The 22,141-nt window shown below is 40.6% G+C and overlaps 1 protein-coding gene across 1 annotated transcript in view; it reads left to right on the forward strand.

Annotated features, from left to right (window-relative positions):
• Window positions 1-916: 916 nt before the first annotated feature.
• Window positions 917-22,141, forward strand: part of opn8b (opsin 8, group member b) — a 30,442-nt gene continuing 9,217 nt past the window's right edge. Inside the window, exon 1 of the mRNA XM_064990483.1 lies at window positions 917-1,296. Coding sequence (XP_064846555.1) covers window positions 1,152-1,296 — 145 coding nt within the window. The 5' untranslated portion in view covers window positions 917-1,151. The remainder of the gene's footprint in view (window positions 1,297-22,141) is intronic.

Below are 22,141 nucleotides of genomic sequence, written 5' to 3' on the forward strand. Positions count from 1 at the left end.
GGGAGTCGCTGTGCAAGAAAAGGTGACAAAGAAGATCCATCACACATGCATGCAATGTAAGTGTGACAAACTGGCTATTTATGGGACTGCTTGTCTGCGCCAACCTGGTCTCAGAGCATTTGGATTTATTCTGTACGTAAACCCGGACTCTCCATTTAGTATGATACGTTACATTTTGTATGTGCCGGAGGTCGAGGGGTCGAGACCTGCTCCCTGCTGTTTCATTACAGTATGTATTCATTTCTGGATGCCCATTTCATATGATATGTTAGGAATTACAATTTGTATTATATGTTACAAATTTGATGAATAAACAATAAGGTACGAATTTGCAAAATGTACAATATGTAATGAATTTGAACGTATGACATGTTACGAATTCTAGCTAGGTGGCTAACATTAGTTAGCTGGCTAACATTAGCTAGGTTAGGGTTAGGGTTAAGTTTAGGAATTAGGTTTAAGGTTTAAGGTTAGGGTTAGGTGAAGGGTAAGCTAAAAGGGTTAGGGAAAGGGTTAGCTAACATGCCAAGTAGGTGCAAAGTAACTAAAAAGTAGTAAGTAATTGAAAAGTTTCTAATTAGATAAAATGCTAAAGTTGTCCTGATAAGATTTGAGCTATTACCTTTCCACCCCAACCAACCACCCTCCTTTTGTTTTTGCCTTGGGTAACCATCTGTCATATGTAACCATACCAAACATAACACCATAAAACTGTTTATGAAGCATCTCGGATTTATGTACAGAATAATACGAAATGCTCTAAGACCAGCTTGTCTGCGCTGTCCGTGACCGCCACTTTACACACACGTTTATTATGCACGCTCAAAAGTTGTTTTCATGGACAAAGACAGTGCCTGTTCTAATGTTATGTGACTGAATTGTATTCAACATAACACTCCCCCAAACGATAGTGTTTGATATACACATTGGTTGCACGGGATTTCAGATACCGAGTCCACCCTTCTCTCACACTCACTCTCTGACTTTGGAAGCAGTGTCAACTCCATCTAAACGCACTCCTCTCTCACATCGCAGCTAGCCTAGTTAGTACAGGCTGCTGGTCTGGATTCTTCAAGTCAGATGGTTTAGACACAAGAAATCCACAACATCAATTGTGTCTGTCTCCGCTGCGTATTTAGGTTTGCGTTTACATGAAAGCAGAATATTTTACAGCTTTTTGCCTTTGGATTTGTGCTTCGGCGCAAATCTACAAATTAATGTCCCAGATGGATATTTACTCGTCGAAGTTATCACCTGCAGTGGATTTCGCAGCCGGTGCTTTCCTACTCATTATAGGTAAACGCTTTTTCCTATGTCACTGTAAATGTTTAGTTTAATTTGTCGCGCAAATGGTTCGATTTTACGATTTATCTCAATAGTTTTGATGATAAGAAACTGATGAAGTATTTACAGTACCTAATCTAGCCAAATTAATAAACGGGCAATCTGGGATTGGTGCATGATTATTGAAGAATATAATTTAGAAATGCTTCATGAGATTAGTTCAACAATCTCACCCCATCGAACCCAAAATAAGCTTATGCTATTTTTACTCCATTGTTTGTAAACAATGTAATCGTAAACAAACAATGTAGCTTCAAAACATAGCCTATCATTTTGATCTCATGGTTGTCAGCATTTACATTTCTTCATCTCCATCCCTCAGCTGTTTACCAAACACATGGCGGGTGATGGCTTGGTTATTAGCCTACTCAACTAGTCTATTGAATAACTTTATTATTACGTATTATGAAGTGTGCATGGATTTTGAAATATATGTCTCTCAAGTTACCATCTGATTCGATGGTAATGTCTTTATTAGTCTCCACTTCTAAACAGTCTTGTCATTAGGGATCATAAAGGCTCTCAAGACAAATTCGTACTTTCTCAAACATTTCACACTTTTCTATTCTGTCTTACACTCTCTTTCTCTCATCCACCCTCATCCTCTCGCTCTCTCTCTCTCTCTCACACACACACACACACACACACACCAATGAACACAAACACATTTCACTGTTCGTCTAGTGTCATAGACAGAAGTCGGTGGCAGACAAGTGGTTAGCTGAGGATGTGAATCAGACCATGTTTAGTGTGCCTGTGTGTGTGTGTATGTGTACCTGCCTGCCTGAGTGTGAGTCCTCCCCATGCCTTCCTCTCTGCATCTCTGGTTGTCGAGCGACATGCCACTATGCTCTCCTCTAGGAGGAAAGAAAGAGAGAAAGAAAGGAGAGTAAGAGAGGAGGAGAGGATGAAAGATTAAGTGATACTGCCTTGGCTCGGACACACTGTCTGCTCAGTACATAGTAGTAAGACTGCTCAACCATGTGTGTGCGGGCATGCGTGTGTGACCATGCATGTGTATGCATGTTTGACTATCCATTTGTGTGTGCGTGCATGCGTGTGAGACCATCCATGTGTGTCCATGCATGTGTGTGTGCATGCTTGTGTGACCATCCACGTGTGTGTGACTATCCATGTGTGTGCGTGCATACGTGTGTGACCATGTGTGTGCGTGCATGCGTGTGACCATCCATGTGTGTGTGACCATCCATGTGTGTGTGACCATCCATGTGCATGCCTGTGTGACCATCCATATGCATGCGTGTGTGACCATCCATGCGTGTGTGACCATCCATGTGCATGCGTGTGTGACCATCCATGTGTGTGTGACCATCCATGTGCATGCGTGTGTGACCATCCATGTGTGTGTGACCATCCATGTGCATGCGTGTGTGACCATCCATGTGCATGCGTGTGTGACCATCCATGTGCATGCTTGTATGACCATCCATGTGCATGTTTGTATGACTATTCATGTGCATGCTTGTGTGACCATCCATGTGCATGCGTGTGTGATCATCCATGTGTGTGCGTGCATGTGTGTGACCATACATGTGTGTCAAATCAAATCAAATTTTATTGGTCACATACACATAGTTAGCAGATGTTAATGTGAGTGTAGCGAAATGCTTGTGCTTCTAGTTCTGACCATGCAGTAATATCTGACAATGACCATGCAGTAATATCTAACAAGTAATCTAACAATTTCGCAACAACTACCTTTTACACACAAGTGTAAAGGAATGAATCAGAATATGTACATATAAATATATGGATGAGCGATGGCCCTAAGGCATAGGCAAGATGCAGTAGATGGTATAGAGTACAGTATATAATACAGTGGGGCAAAAAAGTATTTAGTCAGCCACCAATTGTGCAAGGTCTCCCACTTAAAAATATGAGAGAGGCCTGTAATTTTCATCATAGGTACACTTCAACTATGACAGACAAAATTATTTTTTTTAAATCCAAGAAATCACATTGTAGGATTTTTAATGAATTCTTTTGCAAATTATGGTGGAAAATAAGTATTTGGTCACCTACAAACAAGCCAGAAACAAAATTGTAGACCTGCACCAGGCTGGGAAGACCTGCAATAGGTAAGCAGCTTGGTTTGAAGAAATCAACTGTGGGAGTGATTATTAGGAAATGGAAGACATACAAGACCACTGTGGGGTCAAAATGATCACAAGAACGGTGAGCAAAAATCCCAGAACCACACGGGGGGACCTAGTGAATGACCTGCAGAGAGCTGGGACCAAAGTAACAAAGACTACCATCAGTAACACACTACGCCGCCAGGGACTCAAATCCTGCAGTGCCAGACGCGTCCCCCCGCTTAAGCCAGTACATGTCCAGGCCCGTCTGAAGTTTGCTAGAGAGCATTTGGATGATCCAGAAGAAGATTGGGAGAACGTCATATGGTCAGATGAAACCAAAATATAACTTTTTGGTAAAAACTCAACTCGTCGTGTTTGGAGGACAAAGAATGCTGAGTTGCATCCAAAGAACATCATACCTACTGTAAAGCATGGGGGTGGAAACATCATGCTTTACAAAGGGTATATAACAAAGTATTGAGATATACTTTTGTTATTGACCAAATACTTATTTTCCACCATAATTTGCAAATAAATTCATTAAAAATCCTACAACGGGATCTTCTGGATTTTTTTTTTCATTTTGTCTGTCATAGTTGAAGTGTACCTATGATGAAAATTACAGGCCTCTCATCTTTTTAAGTAGGAGAACTTGCACAAATTGGTGGCTGACTGAATACTTTTTTTGCTCCACTGTACATATGAGATGATTAATGTAGGGTATGTAAACATTATATAAAGTGGTGTTGTTTAAAGTGACTAGTGATACATTTATTACATGCAATTTTTAATTATTAAAGTGGCTAGAGATTTGAGTCAGTAGGTTGGCAGCAGACACTCAATGTTACTGATGGCTGTTTAACAGTCTGATGGCCTTGAGATAGAAGCTGTTTTTCATTCTCTCGGTCCCTGCTTTGATGCACCTGTACTGACCTCGCCTTCTGGATGATAGCGGGGTGAACAGGCAGTGGCTCGGGTGGTTGTTGTCCTTCATGATCTTTTTGGCCTTCCTGTGACATCGGGTGCTGTAGGTGTCCTGGTGGGCAGGTAGTTTGACCCCGGTGACCTCACTACCCTCTGGAGAGCCTTACAGTTGTGGGCGGAGCAGTTGCCATACCAGGCGGTAATACAGCCCGACAGGATGCTCTCGATTGTGCATCTGTAGAAGTTTGTGAGTGTTTTTGGTGACAAGAGGCGCAGTTGCGCCTTCTTCACCACACTGTCTGCGTGGGTGGACTATTTCAGCTTGTCCGTGATGTGTACGCCGAGGAACTTGTGCGTGCATGCGTGTGACTAGCCATGTGTGTGTGTGAATTTGTGTGTGACCATCCATGCGACAGGGTGATTGCTGCCTTTTACTCTCTCATGATATCGTTGCATAAATTTGAGTCCACAGGCTGGTAGAGAATATTTAACTAGTGGAATATAGGTTGAGATTGCATGAAGTGACCTCAACCTAGGTCTCTGCATTCTTCGTGCCAACTGACACATGAGGTGGAGACCTCTTCACTTCTGGCATTCTGAAGATTGTTTGGCAGCCAGGCACCAATGAAAGTCATGCACTGTAAGCAGTGGTGTAAAGTACTTAAGTAAAAATACTTGAAAGTACTACTTAAGTCGTTTTTTGGGGTATCTGTACTTTAATATTTATATTTTTGACAACTTTTACTTTTACTACATTCCTAAAGAAGGGTATGTACTTTTTACTCCATACATACATTTTCCCTGACACTCAAAAGTACTCATTATGTTTTGAAAGCTTAACAGGACAATAAAATGGTCTAATTCACACACGTATCAAAAGACCATCCCTGGTCATCCCTACAGCCTCTTATCTGGAGGACTCATTAACATGTTCACAGTACAGGTTCCCCAAGGGCCCCCCCCCCCGCTCAATTCAAAAGGTGGCGCACAGAATGCAAAAATATTCTTTGAAATATTTACCCTCCACACATTAACAAGTCCAATAGCTCAAATGAAAGATAAACACCTTGTTCATCTACCCAGCGAGTCAGATTTCTAAAATGTTTTACGGCGAAAACATAACACATATTTATGTCAAACCACCACAAAGACAGACGATATACAGCCATCTTGTCGAACAAAAGATGCAATCACAAACGCAGGATTAAAAGAAAAATAATTCACTAACCTTTTGAAAATCTTCATCAGATGACAGTAATAGGACATGTTACACAGTACATTTGTTTTTTTCAATAATATGCCATTTATATCCATAAATCACCGTTTACATTGACGCCATGTTCAGAAAATCCTCAAAAATGTCCGGAGAAATTATAGATAGCTCCGCCAGATAACAGAAATACACATCATAAACTTTGACTAAATATACATGTTCTACATATAGTTAGAAAGATACACTGCTTCTTAATGCAACCGCTTTGTCACATTTATTTTTAACGTTAAAGAAATCGCTCACTATGCAATAATCTGAGGCGGCGCTCAGACGTAAGCAATATTTCTCCTCTATGTTGGAGTCAACAGAAATACAAAATTACAACATAAATATTCCCTTATCTTTGATGGTCTTCGATCAGAATGTAGTGGAAGGAGTCATACTTACCCAATACATTGTTTTGTTTCAAGTCGTGTGTCTTTGTATTAGCATCTGCTAACACTTTCAGCTGAAATGCATCCAAAATGACTTCTGGTCCCGAACAGTTGCGCATCAAAACTTCAAAATTGCATATTATATGTCGACTAAACTGGTCAAACTAAGTGCAGAATCAAGCTTTAGGATGTTATAAACGTACAAAACAATTGGCGATTTAACCGGACAAAAGCAATTCTTCTCAGACAATATGGAACAGAGGAATGACTGTGTACAATTCGCGCCCTAACGCGCATGTATTTTCTCGCGACACCCACTCTTTTGCCACCCAAAGGGTCAAAGCTCGCGGGATTTGCACAATTAAACGCTCTACTGAATGAGGACATCTAGTGGAAGACATAGAAAGTGTTTCCAGATCCATAGCTGGTTGGGAAGGGTGGGGGCGATGGCGTCAAAGTTGGCCCAACTTTCATGTTTCCAAAACTAGTTTGGGAGATTGGCTGCCCTGTGAGTTCTGCTATACTTACAGACATAATTCAAACGGTTTTAGAAGCTTTAGAGTGTTTTCTATCCAATAATAATTATTGTATGCATATATTAGCAATTTTGGACAGATTTATTTTCAGTTTACTATGGGCACGCAATTCATCCAAAGGGGGCAGTAATTGTCCCGAGCCTGAACAGGTTTTAAACACATGCTTCATTCGTAAATTATGTCTGAGTGTTGGAGCGTGGCCCTGGCTATACACAAATCAAATTTAAACAAGAAAATGATGCCATCTGGTTAGCTTAATATAAGGACTTTGAAATTATTTTGATACTTCAGCATGTTTTATCAATTACATTTACTTTTGATACTTAGTATATTTCAAACCAAATACTTTTAGAACTTTATTCAAGTAGTATTTTACTGGGTGACTTTTACTTGTCATTTTCTATTAAGGTGTCTGTACTTTTAGTATGACAACTGGATACTTTTCCAACACTGACTTTAAGCTATGCTTTCTCTAGCACACCAATTGATGTAATTCAGAAACACTTGGTTTTGAATCACAAAGAAGACTTTTCTATTCCACTTCCATTGTCATACCGTCAAACTAATATTGTTATAATGCAGCATTTCCCAAACTCGGTCCTCGGGACCCCAAGGGGTGCACATTTTATTTTTTGCCCTAGCAACTAAAATAATCCACTCATTATCAAGCTGTGATTACTTGAATCAGCTGTGCAGTGCAAAAACCAAAACGTGCACCCTTTGTGGTTCCCAGGACAGAGTTTTGGAAATGCTGGAATAATGTCTCTCATGCATCCTGAAATTAGGGCTGGTAATAGACTATGATTTTGGAGCTCAAACTGATAACCATATACATAGAATGATTAATAGTAATAAAATGCTTAATTATCCATTAGTCTCCCACAGTGGCGATTTTAGCATGTATATCTTGGGGGGGCAAACAAAAAACATTATTTTTAGACGCATGCCAGCAAAACCACAACACAACACTAAACAATACATTAATTGCACTATAACAGTGACAAACAGTGCCCACAAACTGTTAGGGCCTACATGAAGCTGTCCCAACAGCAGAGCGTTCTTTTCAGCACCATAGAGGGAATCCTTACCACTGCTACACTTGGCTATCAGCAGAGCCTTGTCTGGCAGCAAATTTTTTAATTCAGCCTCATTTAGCTTACAGCTTATATGACTGGCTTGCTTAAACAAATGTGGTTACTACTGAAAATAGAGATGTACAAACTATAAGGGAACGACAAGCTGATAAGAGGAAATCCATAATTTCGATTAGACATGAATCAAAAACTAGACAGACGTAATCAATATAACTGTTTGTTAGGCACTTTTGAAATGTACAGGGACAGAACTCAGAACATGGGCCATTCTTACAGTGTTCTCCCTGTACACCAAGTCAGAACCGTAGGATAAATAAAGGGGGCATATAAGCAGACAATGAACGTCTTACAATATTCAATGATTACATTTCTCTAAAACAGGTTATAGGCTACATATGCACAGAACAGTAGGTGAAATTAAGAGGGGTAAATAGACCAAATGATTAGGCTTCTGCACATGGACTACTAACATTGTACTACACAACATATACTTAGTATTACTTTCTTAGCTACAGTATACATATCTCCCTGGCATTTTACATTATTTTTGCAGCATCATACAATACATTTTTGGACTCACCTTGTTGTGCTGTGCTCACATGAAAAGGAAGTTGGTGCGGCGGTCCTTCATGGGCAATTTTTGTCATAAAAGTCTGGCATTCTCTGAATTTATGGTGCTTTTTAAACAATTGGGAACTCTGATAAAAACAAGGTTGAATCATGATGATGTAAATATTCTTCAGGTTGTAGTACCAAGAAAGAGGCCAGATTTACAATTCTGAGTTATTGAACTCGCTGAAGTCAAGTTTTCGCAGTTCCGAGTTAACTGTTCTTTTGGGCACGGTACAAATCATGCCTCATCAACAGCATGGCCAATGTTGAATGTTTATCATTTTAAACTTGGAAAAGAGCCCCTTAATCCCAGATTTGGGACCACACAGCCACTGTCACTAATTCCTTCCAAACCACTCATTGTTGAATTTGCGATTTCCAACTTGTTGCGTAATGTTTATGTCCAATGGCCGATGAGTACCAATTCGTTTTATCTATAATTTCTCTTCATTATTTTTCTTCATATGACAAAGATTAAAAGGGATTTCCCAGTAGATTGTCGACTTGATTCATGATGATGACTGCTAGCTAATATTTTGAAAGTATGATGTTGACATGATCAGTCCAATCAAAGCTACTGTACATATAATGTCATTTGATGTAATTCTATCTGTGGCCAATGACCTAGAGCCTTCTTGGATGGGCACATCTAATGTAACTCTATGGCAGCACCCAAAGGGCAACATTTTTCGAGGTCTACCCTTAGATTTGGTGGTAACGTAGTGTCCCCATGAGTGACAAAACACTGAGACAATCATGGCGCAACGCTCCGTATTTTCTGCTGGCTTGCCCCACCACAGAAAGCACTGAGCTCGGCTGAAACACCTGCATTTTGGAGCTGCCATACTCAAGAAAACAAAGAGACCATGCGGCTTTATTAACTCAATGATATATATGTGACACATTTTAATACCCAATTTCTTTATTTTATTTTAATACTTTTTTAGCTAAAAATGTGGGGCTCAATGTGCCCTGAATGACGAGTGGCCACTGCTGCTATATGATAACCTGCTGTATGATTACCTGCTGTATGAAACATTTAGCTTACCATATTCAGCCATAGATAATTACTGTTATTATTACCCTAATCGTAATCAATCAAATGTATTTATGTAGCCCTTTTTACAACAGCAGATATACAGAAACCCAGCCTAAAACCCCAAACAGCAAGCAATGCAGATGTAAAAGCACGGGGTACAGATACAGGCCAGGCTAGTGCAATGCAGCCAGTTAAGTTAATTCCTTTCATAATGGAGTTTCTCCTCACATATGTATGAATAGAAGTGCTGCTTTTGTGACCATGGACCTTGTATGTAAGTATGTACCATGACATGTAGAGAGAGGGGAGAGCTGGAGGAGGGGAGGTGGTTTTAAGAGCCTGAGGTGATGCCTCCAGCTCCAGCTCTCCTATAAGTCTGAGAGAGATGTACTGGAAAGTCACTCCAGGTAGAGAGAGTGGGTGTGTTGTGTGTGTGTGTGTGTTGATATTATGACCCTGACCTTAATGAGTCCAGGCCAGGCTTAAGCAATGCAGCCACCTATTGAATTCCCTTCATAATGGAATATCTCCTCACATTTATGCATTCACCGTAACACAGAGAGAGGTGAGGGGGTGGAGGGGAATAGGAGGGGAGATGGCTTTAATAGCCTGAGGCTTTGAGCTCCAACACAGGTGTCTATGTGTGTGTGTGTGTGTGTGTGTGTGTGTGTGTGTGTGTGTGTGTGTGTGTGTGTGTGTGTGTATGTGTATGTGTGTGTATGTGTGTGTGTATGTGTGTGTGTGTGTGTGTGTGTATGTGTATGTGTGTGTGTGTGTATGTGTGTGTGTGTGTGTGTGTGTGTGTGTGTGTGTGTGTGTGTGTGTGTGTGTGTGTGTGTGTGTGTGTATGTGTATGTGTATGTGTGTGTGTGTGTGTGTGTGAGAGCATGTATGAGGGAGTCATTAGTTGGATTAGTAGGCCTGACTGATCTAATGTCATCCACAAGTCCCTCAGGTAGACGGGGAGAGACACTCCTCACAGTCCCTCAGGAACAGGACTGATTTAGGATGGGACACACATCCATGCACACACACACAGGCACTTAAGCTGAGTGAGGCTGCCATTAATGGCTTCAAGAGGTTCCTCTGCTCTCCTGTCATCTATTCTTAACAGAACACTACTTTGGTCACCAGGGTAGGGTACAGTAGTGTCCATGAAGAGAAATCAGTGCATCATCTACCAGGGGTGGGCAACTCCAGTCCTCGAGGGCCTGATTGGTGTCACACTTTTTCTCCATCCCTAGCAAACACAGCTGATTAATCTAATTGCATTCTGAACTGAAGATTATGATTAAGTGATTATTGGAGTCAGGTGTGTTAGCTGGGGCAAAACTGACACCAATCAGGCCCTCGAGGACTGAAATTGCCCACCCCTTATCTAGACAATATTATGGCTTATTCGCTAGAAAATATGTTTATTTTGATAATGGTTCAACATTCACAAATAATGTTTTTTTATATTGAACAAAATATTAAAGTAAAAAATCTATCCAAAATAAACTGACATGCACAAACAGAAACAATACACTGCAAAAACAAAACACACAAATACATGCCCGCACTTTCCCACAATCACACAAAAAAACACAAACGCGACATGTGCACAACCACAACCAGTCAGAAAGTTGGAAACCCCCGAGCCCCGACCGGCACACATGCGCGGCACAAGTAGCCGTCACTTCCACTTAAGCACCACACTCCCCGAAATGGTCCACATATGGCCTCCAAACCCTGTCATATAAGTCTGGTTTTTGTTTGACTTCATAGTATATAGAAACCTAGTGGGATGTAACTAGATAGTTCAGTCCTCCAGTTTGTTATTGATTGTAAATATGAGGCGTTTCCAATTGATGGCTATACACATTTTTGCAGCAATTAGACCAATATTAACATTTCCCAACAGACAAAATCGTGGAGATGGAATAAATTCCTAGCCACAATGAAATAATAGCACATACAGTACCAGTGAAAAGTTTGGACACATCTACCGATTCAAGGGTTTTTCTTTATTTTTACTATTTTCTACATTGTAGAATAACAGTGAAGACATCAAAAAAAGTATATAACACATATGGAATCATGTAGTAACCATTTTATATTTGAGATCCTTCAAAGTAGCCACCCTTTGCCTTGATGACAGCTTTGCACACTCTTGGCATTCTCTCAACCAGCTTCACCTGGAATGCTTTAATAAAATTATTGAAGGAGTTCTCACATATGCTGAGCACTTGTTGGCTGCTTTTCCTTCCCTCTGTGATCCATCTCATCCCAAACCATCTCAATTGGGTTGAGGTCGGGTGATTGTGGAGGCCAGGTCATCTGATGCAGCACTCCATCACTCTCCTTTCTTGGTAAAATAGCCCTAACCCAGACAGGAGGTGTGTTGGGTCGTTGTCCTGTTGAAAAACAAATGATAATCCCACTAAGCGCAAACCAGATTGACTGGCCTATTGTTGCAGATTGTTGTGGTAGCCATGCTGGTTAAGTGTGCCTTGAATACTAAATAAATCACTGACAGTGTCACCAGCAAAGCACCCCCACACCATCACACCGCCTTCTACATGCCCAATGGAACTACACATGTAGAGAGATCATCCGTTTACCTACTCTGCGCCTCACAAAGACAAGGAGGTTGGAACCAAAAATCTCAAATTTGGACTCATTAGACTAAAGGACAGATTTCCACCGTTCTAATGTCCATTGCTTGTGTTTTCTTGGCACAACCCAGTCACTTTTTATTATTGGTGTCCTTCAGTAGTGGCTTCTTTGCAGAAATTTGACCGTGAAGGCCTGATTCACGTCTTCTTTGAACAATTGATGTTGAGATGTGTCTGTTACTTGAACTCTGTGAAGCATTTATTTGGGCTGCAGTTTCTGAGGCTGGTAAATCTAATGAACTTATCCTCTACAGCAAATGTAATTATTGGTCTCACTTTACTGTGGAGATCCTCATGAGAGCCAGTTTCATCATAGAGCTTGATGGTTTTTGCGACTGCACTTGAAGAAACGGTCAAAGTTCTTGAAATGTTCCGCATTGACTGACCTTCATGTCTTAAAGTGATGATGGACTGTCGTTTCTCTTTGCTTATTTGAGCTGGTCTTGCCATAATATAGACTCGGCCTTTTACCAAATAGGACTATCTTCTGTATACCACCGCTACCTTGTCACAACACAACTGATTGGCTCAAACGCATTAAGAAGGACAGGAAATGCATTCCAGGTGACTACCTCATGAAGCTGGTTGAGGGAATGCCAAACATGTGCAAAGCTGTAATCAAGGCAAAGGATGGCTACTTGTTTAACACTTTTTTGGTTACTGCATTATTCAATGTGTGTTATTTCATAGTTTTGATGTCTTCACTATTATTCTACAATGTAGAAAATGGTACAAATATTTAGTAAAAAAAACTTGAATGAGTAGGAGTATACAAACTTTTCACTAGTACTGTACATTAGTGGAGGCTCCTCAGAGGAAAAAGGGGAGGATCATCCTCCTCAATGAATTTTGTAAAAATATAAATAGTGAAACATAAAAAAATGTGTCCTTTTTTGATAAAAATATACTAAATATATAGTTGATTAAAACATACTCTTTAGCAATGAAGGTCTACAGTAGCCTCAGCAGCACTCTGTAGGGTAGCACCATGGTGTAGCCAGAGGACAGCTAGCTTCTGTCCTCCTCTGGGTATGTTGACTTCAATACAAAAACCTAGGAGGCTCACGGTTCTCACCCCCTTCCATAGAAGTAATTATGACAACATCCGGAGGATGTCCTCCAACCTATCAGAGTTCTTGTAGCATGAACTGACATGTTGTCGACCCAATCAAAGAATCAGAGAATTAATCTAGTACTGAAAGCATAAGCTACAGCTAGCACTCACAACATGAGTTGTTGACTCAAAGATAGTGTCGTGTCTTTGGCATCATTAAAGTGAAGACTTGTTTTATCAAATCCATTCTCTGTAATTATTATTACGCGATTAAACGAATCATGTACATTTAAATAATGTGGAAGTCGGGGCACCAAAGAAAGTCTTCAAATTACAAAGTTATAGTTTTCCTAATATAACTTCTCAGATATTTTAATATCTGATCAGTTAGTCTTCTAATTAATGAATCATTCTTTACCTCACGTTAGTCTCATTCCAAACGTCATAATTTGTTAGTTATCTGCACGAACCCAGCCTTCACTATGAATCATCCATACATCAATTGTCTTAATCATTTATTTACTAACTAACTAAGTAATCACAGAAATGCATAAACAGACAACAATATATATGGTTACAAGGAAATGATAAGGGAAGTGGGTGTGGACTGAGAAGGCCGGGAAAGACAAGAGACACGACACAGTTGATAATTATAATACTAATCCTTTGCACATGAACTCTCACTCATTTGGGAATAATTGCAATCAATATATATATTTACGCTAAGTGTGTCGTCATGATCTCTGTTGGAGTCGTCCGTCTTTCTGTTGGAAAGTTCATCTGAACTTCTCTTTGCGTCCCTGGAGTCTTTTCTTGGTTAGAATGGATACTTCAGAGTCCCATTCAGAAATATTCTTATGAAATAGATGTTTCGGCGGTTGTCGGTCTTCGCATATAGTCAACATAAATTCTAGCTGCAGACTAGTAATTAGTATCAAAGATTTGCTCTTATTCTGTCGGTATCGATAGTCTCAGAGTTGAACCATTTCCACCAGTATCGCCAATGCTCCACGTGGTTTGGTTAGGAATTCAACAACCGAGGAATGCATGGTCTCTACTCAAACCTTAGCCCTCTCGGTAATCAAGGTACGCATGGTTTGCAGATGATTTCTCTAGATGGGGGTTTTATTCGGAACAGCAGAAAAGGCTGTTCCATGATGCCAGATCAATGTCTGTGCTCACGGGGCGGACCAATGACTTAGTTAACTTCAAAGGGAATTGGATTCTCTTTCATTAAACAGTTTAAAATTACATTACATATTTTCACAAATAGTTTAATCTTTACTCATTAATTTTATATAGTTATGGTAATGTGGCTGTATTGTCTCTGTATTGTCTCTCAATGAGGTCACAAACATTAAATTCAACATTTAAACTCAGTTTTTCACAATTCCTGACATTTAATCCAAGTAAAAATTCCCTGTCTTAGGTTAGTTAGGATCACCACTTTATTTTAAGAAAGTGAAATGTCAGAATAATAGTAGAGAGAATGATTTATTTCAGCTTTTATTTCTGTCATCACATTCCCAGTGAGTCAGAAGTTTACATACACTCAATTAGTATTTGGTAGCATTGCCTTTAAATTGTTTAACTTGGGACAAACGTTTCAGGTAGCCTTCCACAAGCTTCCCACAATAAGTTGGGTGAATTTTGGCCCATTCCTCCAACAGAGCTGGTGTAACTGAGTCAGGTTTGTAGGCCTCCTTGCTCACACCCACACGGTTTTCAGTTCTGCCCACAAATTGTCTATAGGTTTGAGGTCAGGTCTTTGTGATGGCCACCCCAATACCTTGACTTTGTTGTCCTTAAGCCATTTTGCCACAACTTTGGAAGTATGCTTGGGATCATTGTCCATTTGGAAGACCCATGTGCGATTAAGATTTAACTTCCTTACTGATGCCTTGAGATGTTGCTTCAATACGATCTTCGCCCCCATGTACAGTTGCAAACCGTAGTCTGGCTTTTTTATGGCGGTTTTGGAGCAGTGGCTTCTTCCTTGCTTTGCGGCCTTTCAGGTTATGTCGATATACATTTACATTTACATTTAAGTCATTTGGCAGACGCTCTTATCCAGAGCATAGGACTATATATAGGACTCGTTTTACTGTGGATATAGATACTTTTGGGGAGGCAGGGTAGCCTAGTGGTTAGAGCCAGAAGGTTGCAAGTTCAAACCTCCAAACAGGCACTGTTCCTAGGCTGTCATTGAAAATAAGAATTTTTCTTAACTGACTTGCCTGGTTAAATAAAGGTAAAATAAAAAAATAAATGTTCCTTTGCTGTTGTTCTTGGATTTATTTGCACTTTTTGCACCAAAGTACATTCATCTCTAGGAAACAGAATGCACCTCCTTCCTGAGTGGTATTGCTTGTACAGATGGACATGGCACCTTCAGGCGTTTGGAAATTGTTCCCAAGGATGAACCAGACTTGTGGAGGTCTACAAATTTTTTCTGAGGTCTTGGCTGATTTCTTTTGATTTTCCCATGATGTCAAGCAAAGAGGCACTGAGTTTTAAGGTAGGCCTTGAAATACATCCACAGGTACACCTTCAATTGACTCAAATTTCTCATGTTAATTAGCCTATCAGAAACTTCTAAAGCCATGACATCATTTTCTGGAATTTTCCAAGCAAAGGCACAGTCAACTTAGTGTATGTGAACTTCTGACCCACTGGAATTGTGATACAGTGAATTATAAGTGAAATAATCTGTCTGTAAACATTTGTTGGAAAAATTGTGTCATGCACAAAGTAGATGTCCTAACCGACTTTCCAAAACTATAGTTTGTTGACAAGAAATTTGCTGAGTGGATGTAAAATGAGTTTTAAGGACTCCAACCTAAGTGTATGTAAACTTCCGACTTCAACTGTATATAGGGAAGGTAATCAGAGAAGTGATGGAGTCCAGGTGAGTCTGACCATGCGCAGGTGTGCACCATAATGAGCAGCCTGGTGACCTAGAGGACAGAGAGCGAGCATGTGATGTTCACTTACTTAGCTAGCACATGCAGCTAGCTAGTTTAGCCTACTCAAACAAAGGGATGCTATGTTAGCTAGCTGGCTATGACTATCCAACTACTACTGGAACTCTTCCAAGTCAAGATAAGTGTTTGGTTTTACTCATTTATTGCCGCTGGGGCCCACCGGTATAACAGCTAAACTGCTTAATGACTGTACAGTGTACTGCATGATTGTAGCGGGTTTACTAACGCGTTAGTTCTATTAGCTATGTTGACTGTGATGTTACTTTAGCTCATTTGGTAACAACGATATAGGCTGTGTGTAGCGGTTATGATATGGTTTGGCTTGGAAAGGTGTTTTCACCTGTTCACATATAGCTGATGAGTTGTACATTGAAGTCAACAAGCAAAGGGAAAAGGTAAGAGGTGGAGAGCACATATATGCAAGAAGGAATACAACGTGGCTGCAATAAAAGTGAACTGTGTGATCAGGGGTGTATTCATTCTGCCGATTCTGTTGAAAAACTTTTCTTAAATGGAATCAAACAGAATGGAACATGGTTAACATACAGTACCTGAATGTGTCCAATTGAAACTCTCATTTACAACTGTTGAACTTATGATTACACCCTAGATCAGCTAGATCCAGGCAAGAGTGTGCAGGGCGGTATTGAATGTGTCACTGTCTTTCATCTCAAATTTCTCTCTCAACCTGTGTTCAACTACTGTCACGCCCTGACCGTAGATTGCTTTGTATGTTTCTATTTTTTGTTTGGTTAGGGTGTGATGTGGTTGGGCATTCTATGTTTGTATGTCTAGGTTGTGTGTTTCTATGTTTTGGCCAGGTATGGTTCTCAATCAGGGACAGCTGTCTTTCGTTGTCTCTGATTGAGAACAATACTTAGGTAGCCTGTTTTCCCACTTAGTTGTGGGTGGTTATTTTCTGCTTCGTGTTTTTTTGCACCTGTCATAACTGTTTCGGCTATTTTGTTATTTTGTATTAAGTGTTCAGTCAATAAATAATATGAACACGTACCACGCTGCACCCTGGTCTTCACCTTCTTCCAATGAATGAATTTACAACTACGTTGTAAACTTTCATTCGTAGGCTATTATGTAGCAACCTCATGATGGGTATAGGGAAATTTGAGCATCATGTCGTAGCCAAAACATGTTGCAGACAAATCTTATATTGAACTGGGTGAATGGAATATGAATGACACTCATTCAATATGCGGTAATAGAAATAAGGCCATGCTCATGAAAAAAAATGCCCCTGACTGCCACTGACATACAATGCTTTCGGAAAGTATTCAGACCCCTTGACTTTTTCCATATTTTGTTACATTACCGCCTTATTCTAAAATTGATTTTTTTTCTTCCCTTCCCTCAATCTACACACAATACCTGTCACGCCCTGGTCGTAATATATTGTGTTTGTCTTCATTTATTTGGTCAGGCCAGGGTGTGACATGGGTTTATTGTGGTGTGTTTTGTCTTGGTTTTATGGGGTGTTGGGTGTGTGGTTTAGTGGGGTTATCTAGCAAAGTCTATGGCTGTCTGGAGTGGTTCTCAGAGGCAGGTGTTTATCGTTGTCTCTGATTGGGAACCATATTTAGGCATCCATATTCTTTGAGTATTTCGTGGGTGATTGTTCCTGTCTGTGTTTATTGTCACCAGATAGGCTGTATAGGTTTCCACATTCCGTTTGTTGTTTTTGTATTATTAGTTATTTCATGTCGAGTTCCTTTTTCATTAAAGAACATGAATAACCCCCACGCTGCATTTTGGTCCGCTTCTCCTTCGACAGACGAGAACCGTTACAATACCCCATTAGGACAAAGCAAAAACAGGTTTTTAGAAATGTTTGCAAATGTATAAAATAAAGAACTGAAATAACACATTTACATAAATATTCAGTACTTTGTTGAAGCATCCTCAAGACTTCTTGGGTATGTCGCTACAAGCTTGGCACATCTATATTTGGGGAGTTTCTACCATTCATCTCTGCAGATCCTCTCAATCAATCAGACAAATGTATTTATAAAGCCCTTTTTACATCAGCAGATGTCACAAAATGTTATACTGAATCCCAGCTTAAAACCCCAAACAGGCAGGAACCTAGGAAGAAACCTAGAAGGAACTCTGAGGGGTGGCCGGTCCTCTTCTGGCTGTGCCGGGTAAGGATTAGAAGAGTACATGGCCATTTAAGGCCAGATTGTTGTTCAAGATGTTCAAATGATCATAGATGACCAGAATGGTCAAATAATAATCAGTGGTTGGAGAGGGTGCAACAGGTAAGTACCACAGGAGTAAATGTCAGAGGTTGAGAGAGAAGCAGGTCCTGGACAAGGTAGCACGTCTGATGAACAGGTCAGGATTCCCTAGCCGCAGGTAGAACAGTTGAAACTGGACCAGCAGGACAACCAGGTGGACTGGGGACAGCCAGGAGTCATCAGGGCAGGTAGTCCTGAGGGATGATCCGAGGGCTCAGGTCATCTGGGAGGGGAGGGAGAGAGAATTAGAGGGAGCATATTTAAATTCACACAGGACACCAGATACGACTTACACCAGATATAACAGACTGACCCTAGCCCCCCAGTACATAGACTATTGCAGCATAGATACTGGAGACTATGGTGTGGGGGCTGTGCTTTGGCAGAGACAGGGGTGGGTCGGAGGACACCGTGGCCCCGTCCGACAATATCCCCAGACAGGGCCAACCAAGCAGGATATGACCCCACCCACCACTAGACGGATATCAACAGTTTCACCAACTTACTTCCCTGAGCTAAGGTTGAGTATAGCCCACAAAGATCTCCTCCACTGCACAAGCCTGAGGGGGAGGGGCGCAAAACCAGACAGGAAGATCATGTCTGTGACTCAACCCCTCTCCTAGGGATGGCATGAAGAGCACTAGTAAGCCAGGGACTCAGACCCCGTAATAGGGTCAGAGGCAGATAATCCCAGTGGAGAGAGGGGAGCTGGCCAGGCAGAGACAGCAAGGCAGTTCGTCGCTCCAGTGTCTTGCCATTCACCATCGCAACTCTAGGCCAGACTACACTCAATCATAGGACCTACTGAAGAGATGAGTCTTTTTTACATTTATTTAACTAGGCAAGTCAGTTAAGAACAAATTCTTATTTTCAATGACAGCCTAGGAACAGTGGGTTAACTGCCTGTTCAGGGGCAGAACGACAGATTTTGTACCTTGTCAGCTTGGGGGTTTGAACTTGCAACCTTCCGGTTACTAGTCCAACACTAACCACTAGGCTACCCTGCCGCCCCGTTTTCAGTAAAGACTTAAAGGCCGAGACTGAGTCTGCGTCTCTCACATGGATAAGCAGATCATTCCATAAAAATGGAGCTATATAGGAGAAAGCTCTGCCTCCAGCTGTTTGCTTAGAAATCTTGAGGACAAAAAGGCCTGCATCTTTTGACCATAGCGTAAATGTAGGTAAAGTTGAAGTTGGAATTTTACATTCACTTAGGTTGGTGTCATTTAAACTTGTTTTTCAACCACTCCGAAAATGTCTTCTTAACAAACTATAGTTTTGGCAAGTCGGTTAGGACATCTTTTGTGCATGACGCAAGTATAAACACCATGGGACCATGCAACTGTCATACCGCTCAGGAAGGAGACTCGTTCTGTCGCTGTAATGGTTTTCTGGGGAAAGAGAGGCGGACCAAAACGCAGGGTGGTTACTGGTAAACATCTTTAATAAAGATGAACAATCTACAAAACAAGAAATGTAAAAAAAAAACCGAGACAGCCCTATCTGATACAACAGAGACAGGAACAATCACCCACAAAACAGGCTACCTAAATATGGTTCCCAATCAGAGACAATGACTAACACCTGCCTCTGATTGAGAACCATATCAGGCCAAACATAGAAATAGACAAACCAGACACACAACATAGAATGCCCACCCAGCTCACGTCCTGACCAACACTAAAACAAGGAAAACACACACGAACGATGGTCAGAACGTGACAGTCTCCTGGAGATGAACGCACTTTGGTGCGAAAAGTGCAAACCAATCTCAGAACAACAGCAAAGGACCTTGTGAAGATGCTGGAGGAAACAGGTACAAAAGTATCTATATCCACAGTAAAATGAGTCTTATATCGACAAGGAAGAAGCAACTGCTCCAAAACCGCATAAAATGGCCAGACTACGGTTTGCAACTGCACATGGGGACAAAGATCGTACTTTATGGAGAAATGTCCTGGTCTGAACACTGTTTGGCCATAATGCCCATCATTATGTTTGTAGGAAAAGGGGGAGGCTTGCAAGCAGAAAAACACAATCCCAACCGTGAAGCACGAGGGGTGGCTGCATCATGTTGTAGGGGTGCTTTGCTGCAGGAGGGACTGGTGCGCTTCATAATGGCATCATGAGGCAGTACGATTATGTGGATATATTGAAGCAACATCTCAAGACATCAGTCAGGAAGTTAAAGCTTGGTCGCAAATGGGTCTTCCAAATGGACAATGGACCCCAAGCATACTTCCAAAGTTGTAGCAAAATGGCCTAAGGACAACAAAGTCAAGGTATTGGAGTGGCCATCACAAAGCCCTTACCTCAATCCTATAGAAAATTTGTGGGCAGAACTGAAAAAGCATGTGCGAGCAAAGAGGCCTACAAACCTGACTCAGTTACACCAGCTTTGTCAGGAGGAATGGGCCAAAATTCACCCAACGTATTGTGGGAAGCTTGTGGAAGGCTTCCCGGAACATTTGACCCAAGTTAAACAATTTGAAGGCAATGCTACCAAATACTAATTGAGTGTATGTAAACTTCTGACCCACTGGGAATGTGATGAAAGAAATAAAAGCTGAAATAAATAATTCTCTCTACTATTATTCTGACATTTCACATTCTTCAAATAAAGTGGTGATCCTAACTGACCTAAAACATGGAATGTTTACTAGGATTAAATGTCAAGAATTGTGAAAAATGTAGTTGGCTAAGGTGTATGTAAACTTCCGCCTTCAACTGTGTATATGTATGTATATATATATATATATATATATATACAGGGAATACATATTGAGACTTAGGTCTATATTTCAAATGTGCCCTTAATACAACATATACAGTATATACACATGAAATAAAAAAGTTATGGGAAGCACAAATAAAACATCACAAATCACCCAGAAAAACTGTTACATTCCTCCACAAATAAGTCCTCAATCAATACTTTAAATTGCCCAAAAGGCACCAGAACATCAAGATGAAATGTATTTAGAATTTTGTACCAACAATGCGATGAATTAAGCTTGGTGGAGACCCTAGGAACTTCAAGAGTTAACCAATCCTGTGAAAGGGTTAGGCAACTCAGGTGTCGATACTTCAACAGCAAAGTTAGATAAGACGGAGGTTTATGAAGTACTAGGGCCTTGTAAGCAAAAATGGAGTAATGTCGAGATTTCTAGCAACGTCCAGCCAACCTTTTGATACAGGATGCAGTGATGGGTAACAAAACAAAGATCACTACGTTAAATGGCATCCAAAGGTTTAAGAGTAGTAGCACTTTGATAAATAATATCAACAAAATCAAGAACAGATTAAAAGATTGACTGAATAATCTGCCTCCTATTGCTTAGGGAAAGGCATGATCTGTTTCAGTAGAAAAAGCCTACTTTTCATCTTAGCTTCTTAACCAGCTCATCTATATGTTTTTTAAAGGTCAAATTCATATCAATCCAAATGCCTAAGTATTTATATGCGGGAACACGTACAATTGGAGAACTGTCTAATGAATGAACATGTAATTAAGCAGCAACATTCTTACGAGAGTTTAAAAACAACATGTATTTCATATTGGCCATATTAAGCAAATCAGCAAGGGATTCAGTGAGAGGAAAGTGACAGTTGGGGAGTGGCTGTTGGTTTAGATGCACTATTGTAAAGTGGCTGTTCCACTGATGTCAGAAGGTGAATTCACCAATTTGTAAGTCGCTCTGGATAAGAGCGTCTGCTAAATGACTTAAATGTAATGTAATGGATTCCTGCATACAGTAGCTATAAAATCTAACTGTAGATTTGACAAAGCCAGATCAACAGATGGCGCAATAGCATATGTATCATCCGCGTATAGATTAACTTGATTGACCAATGGTGTTTTTTTAAATAGTGAAGAGAGCAGGTCCCAAAATCCATCC

Source organism: Oncorhynchus masou, chromosome 16 (genome assembly GCF_036934945.1).
Source record: "Oncorhynchus masou masou isolate Uvic2021 chromosome 16, UVic_Omas_1.1, whole genome shotgun sequence".
NCBI lineage: Eukaryota > Metazoa > Chordata > Actinopteri > Salmoniformes > Salmonidae > Oncorhynchus > Oncorhynchus masou.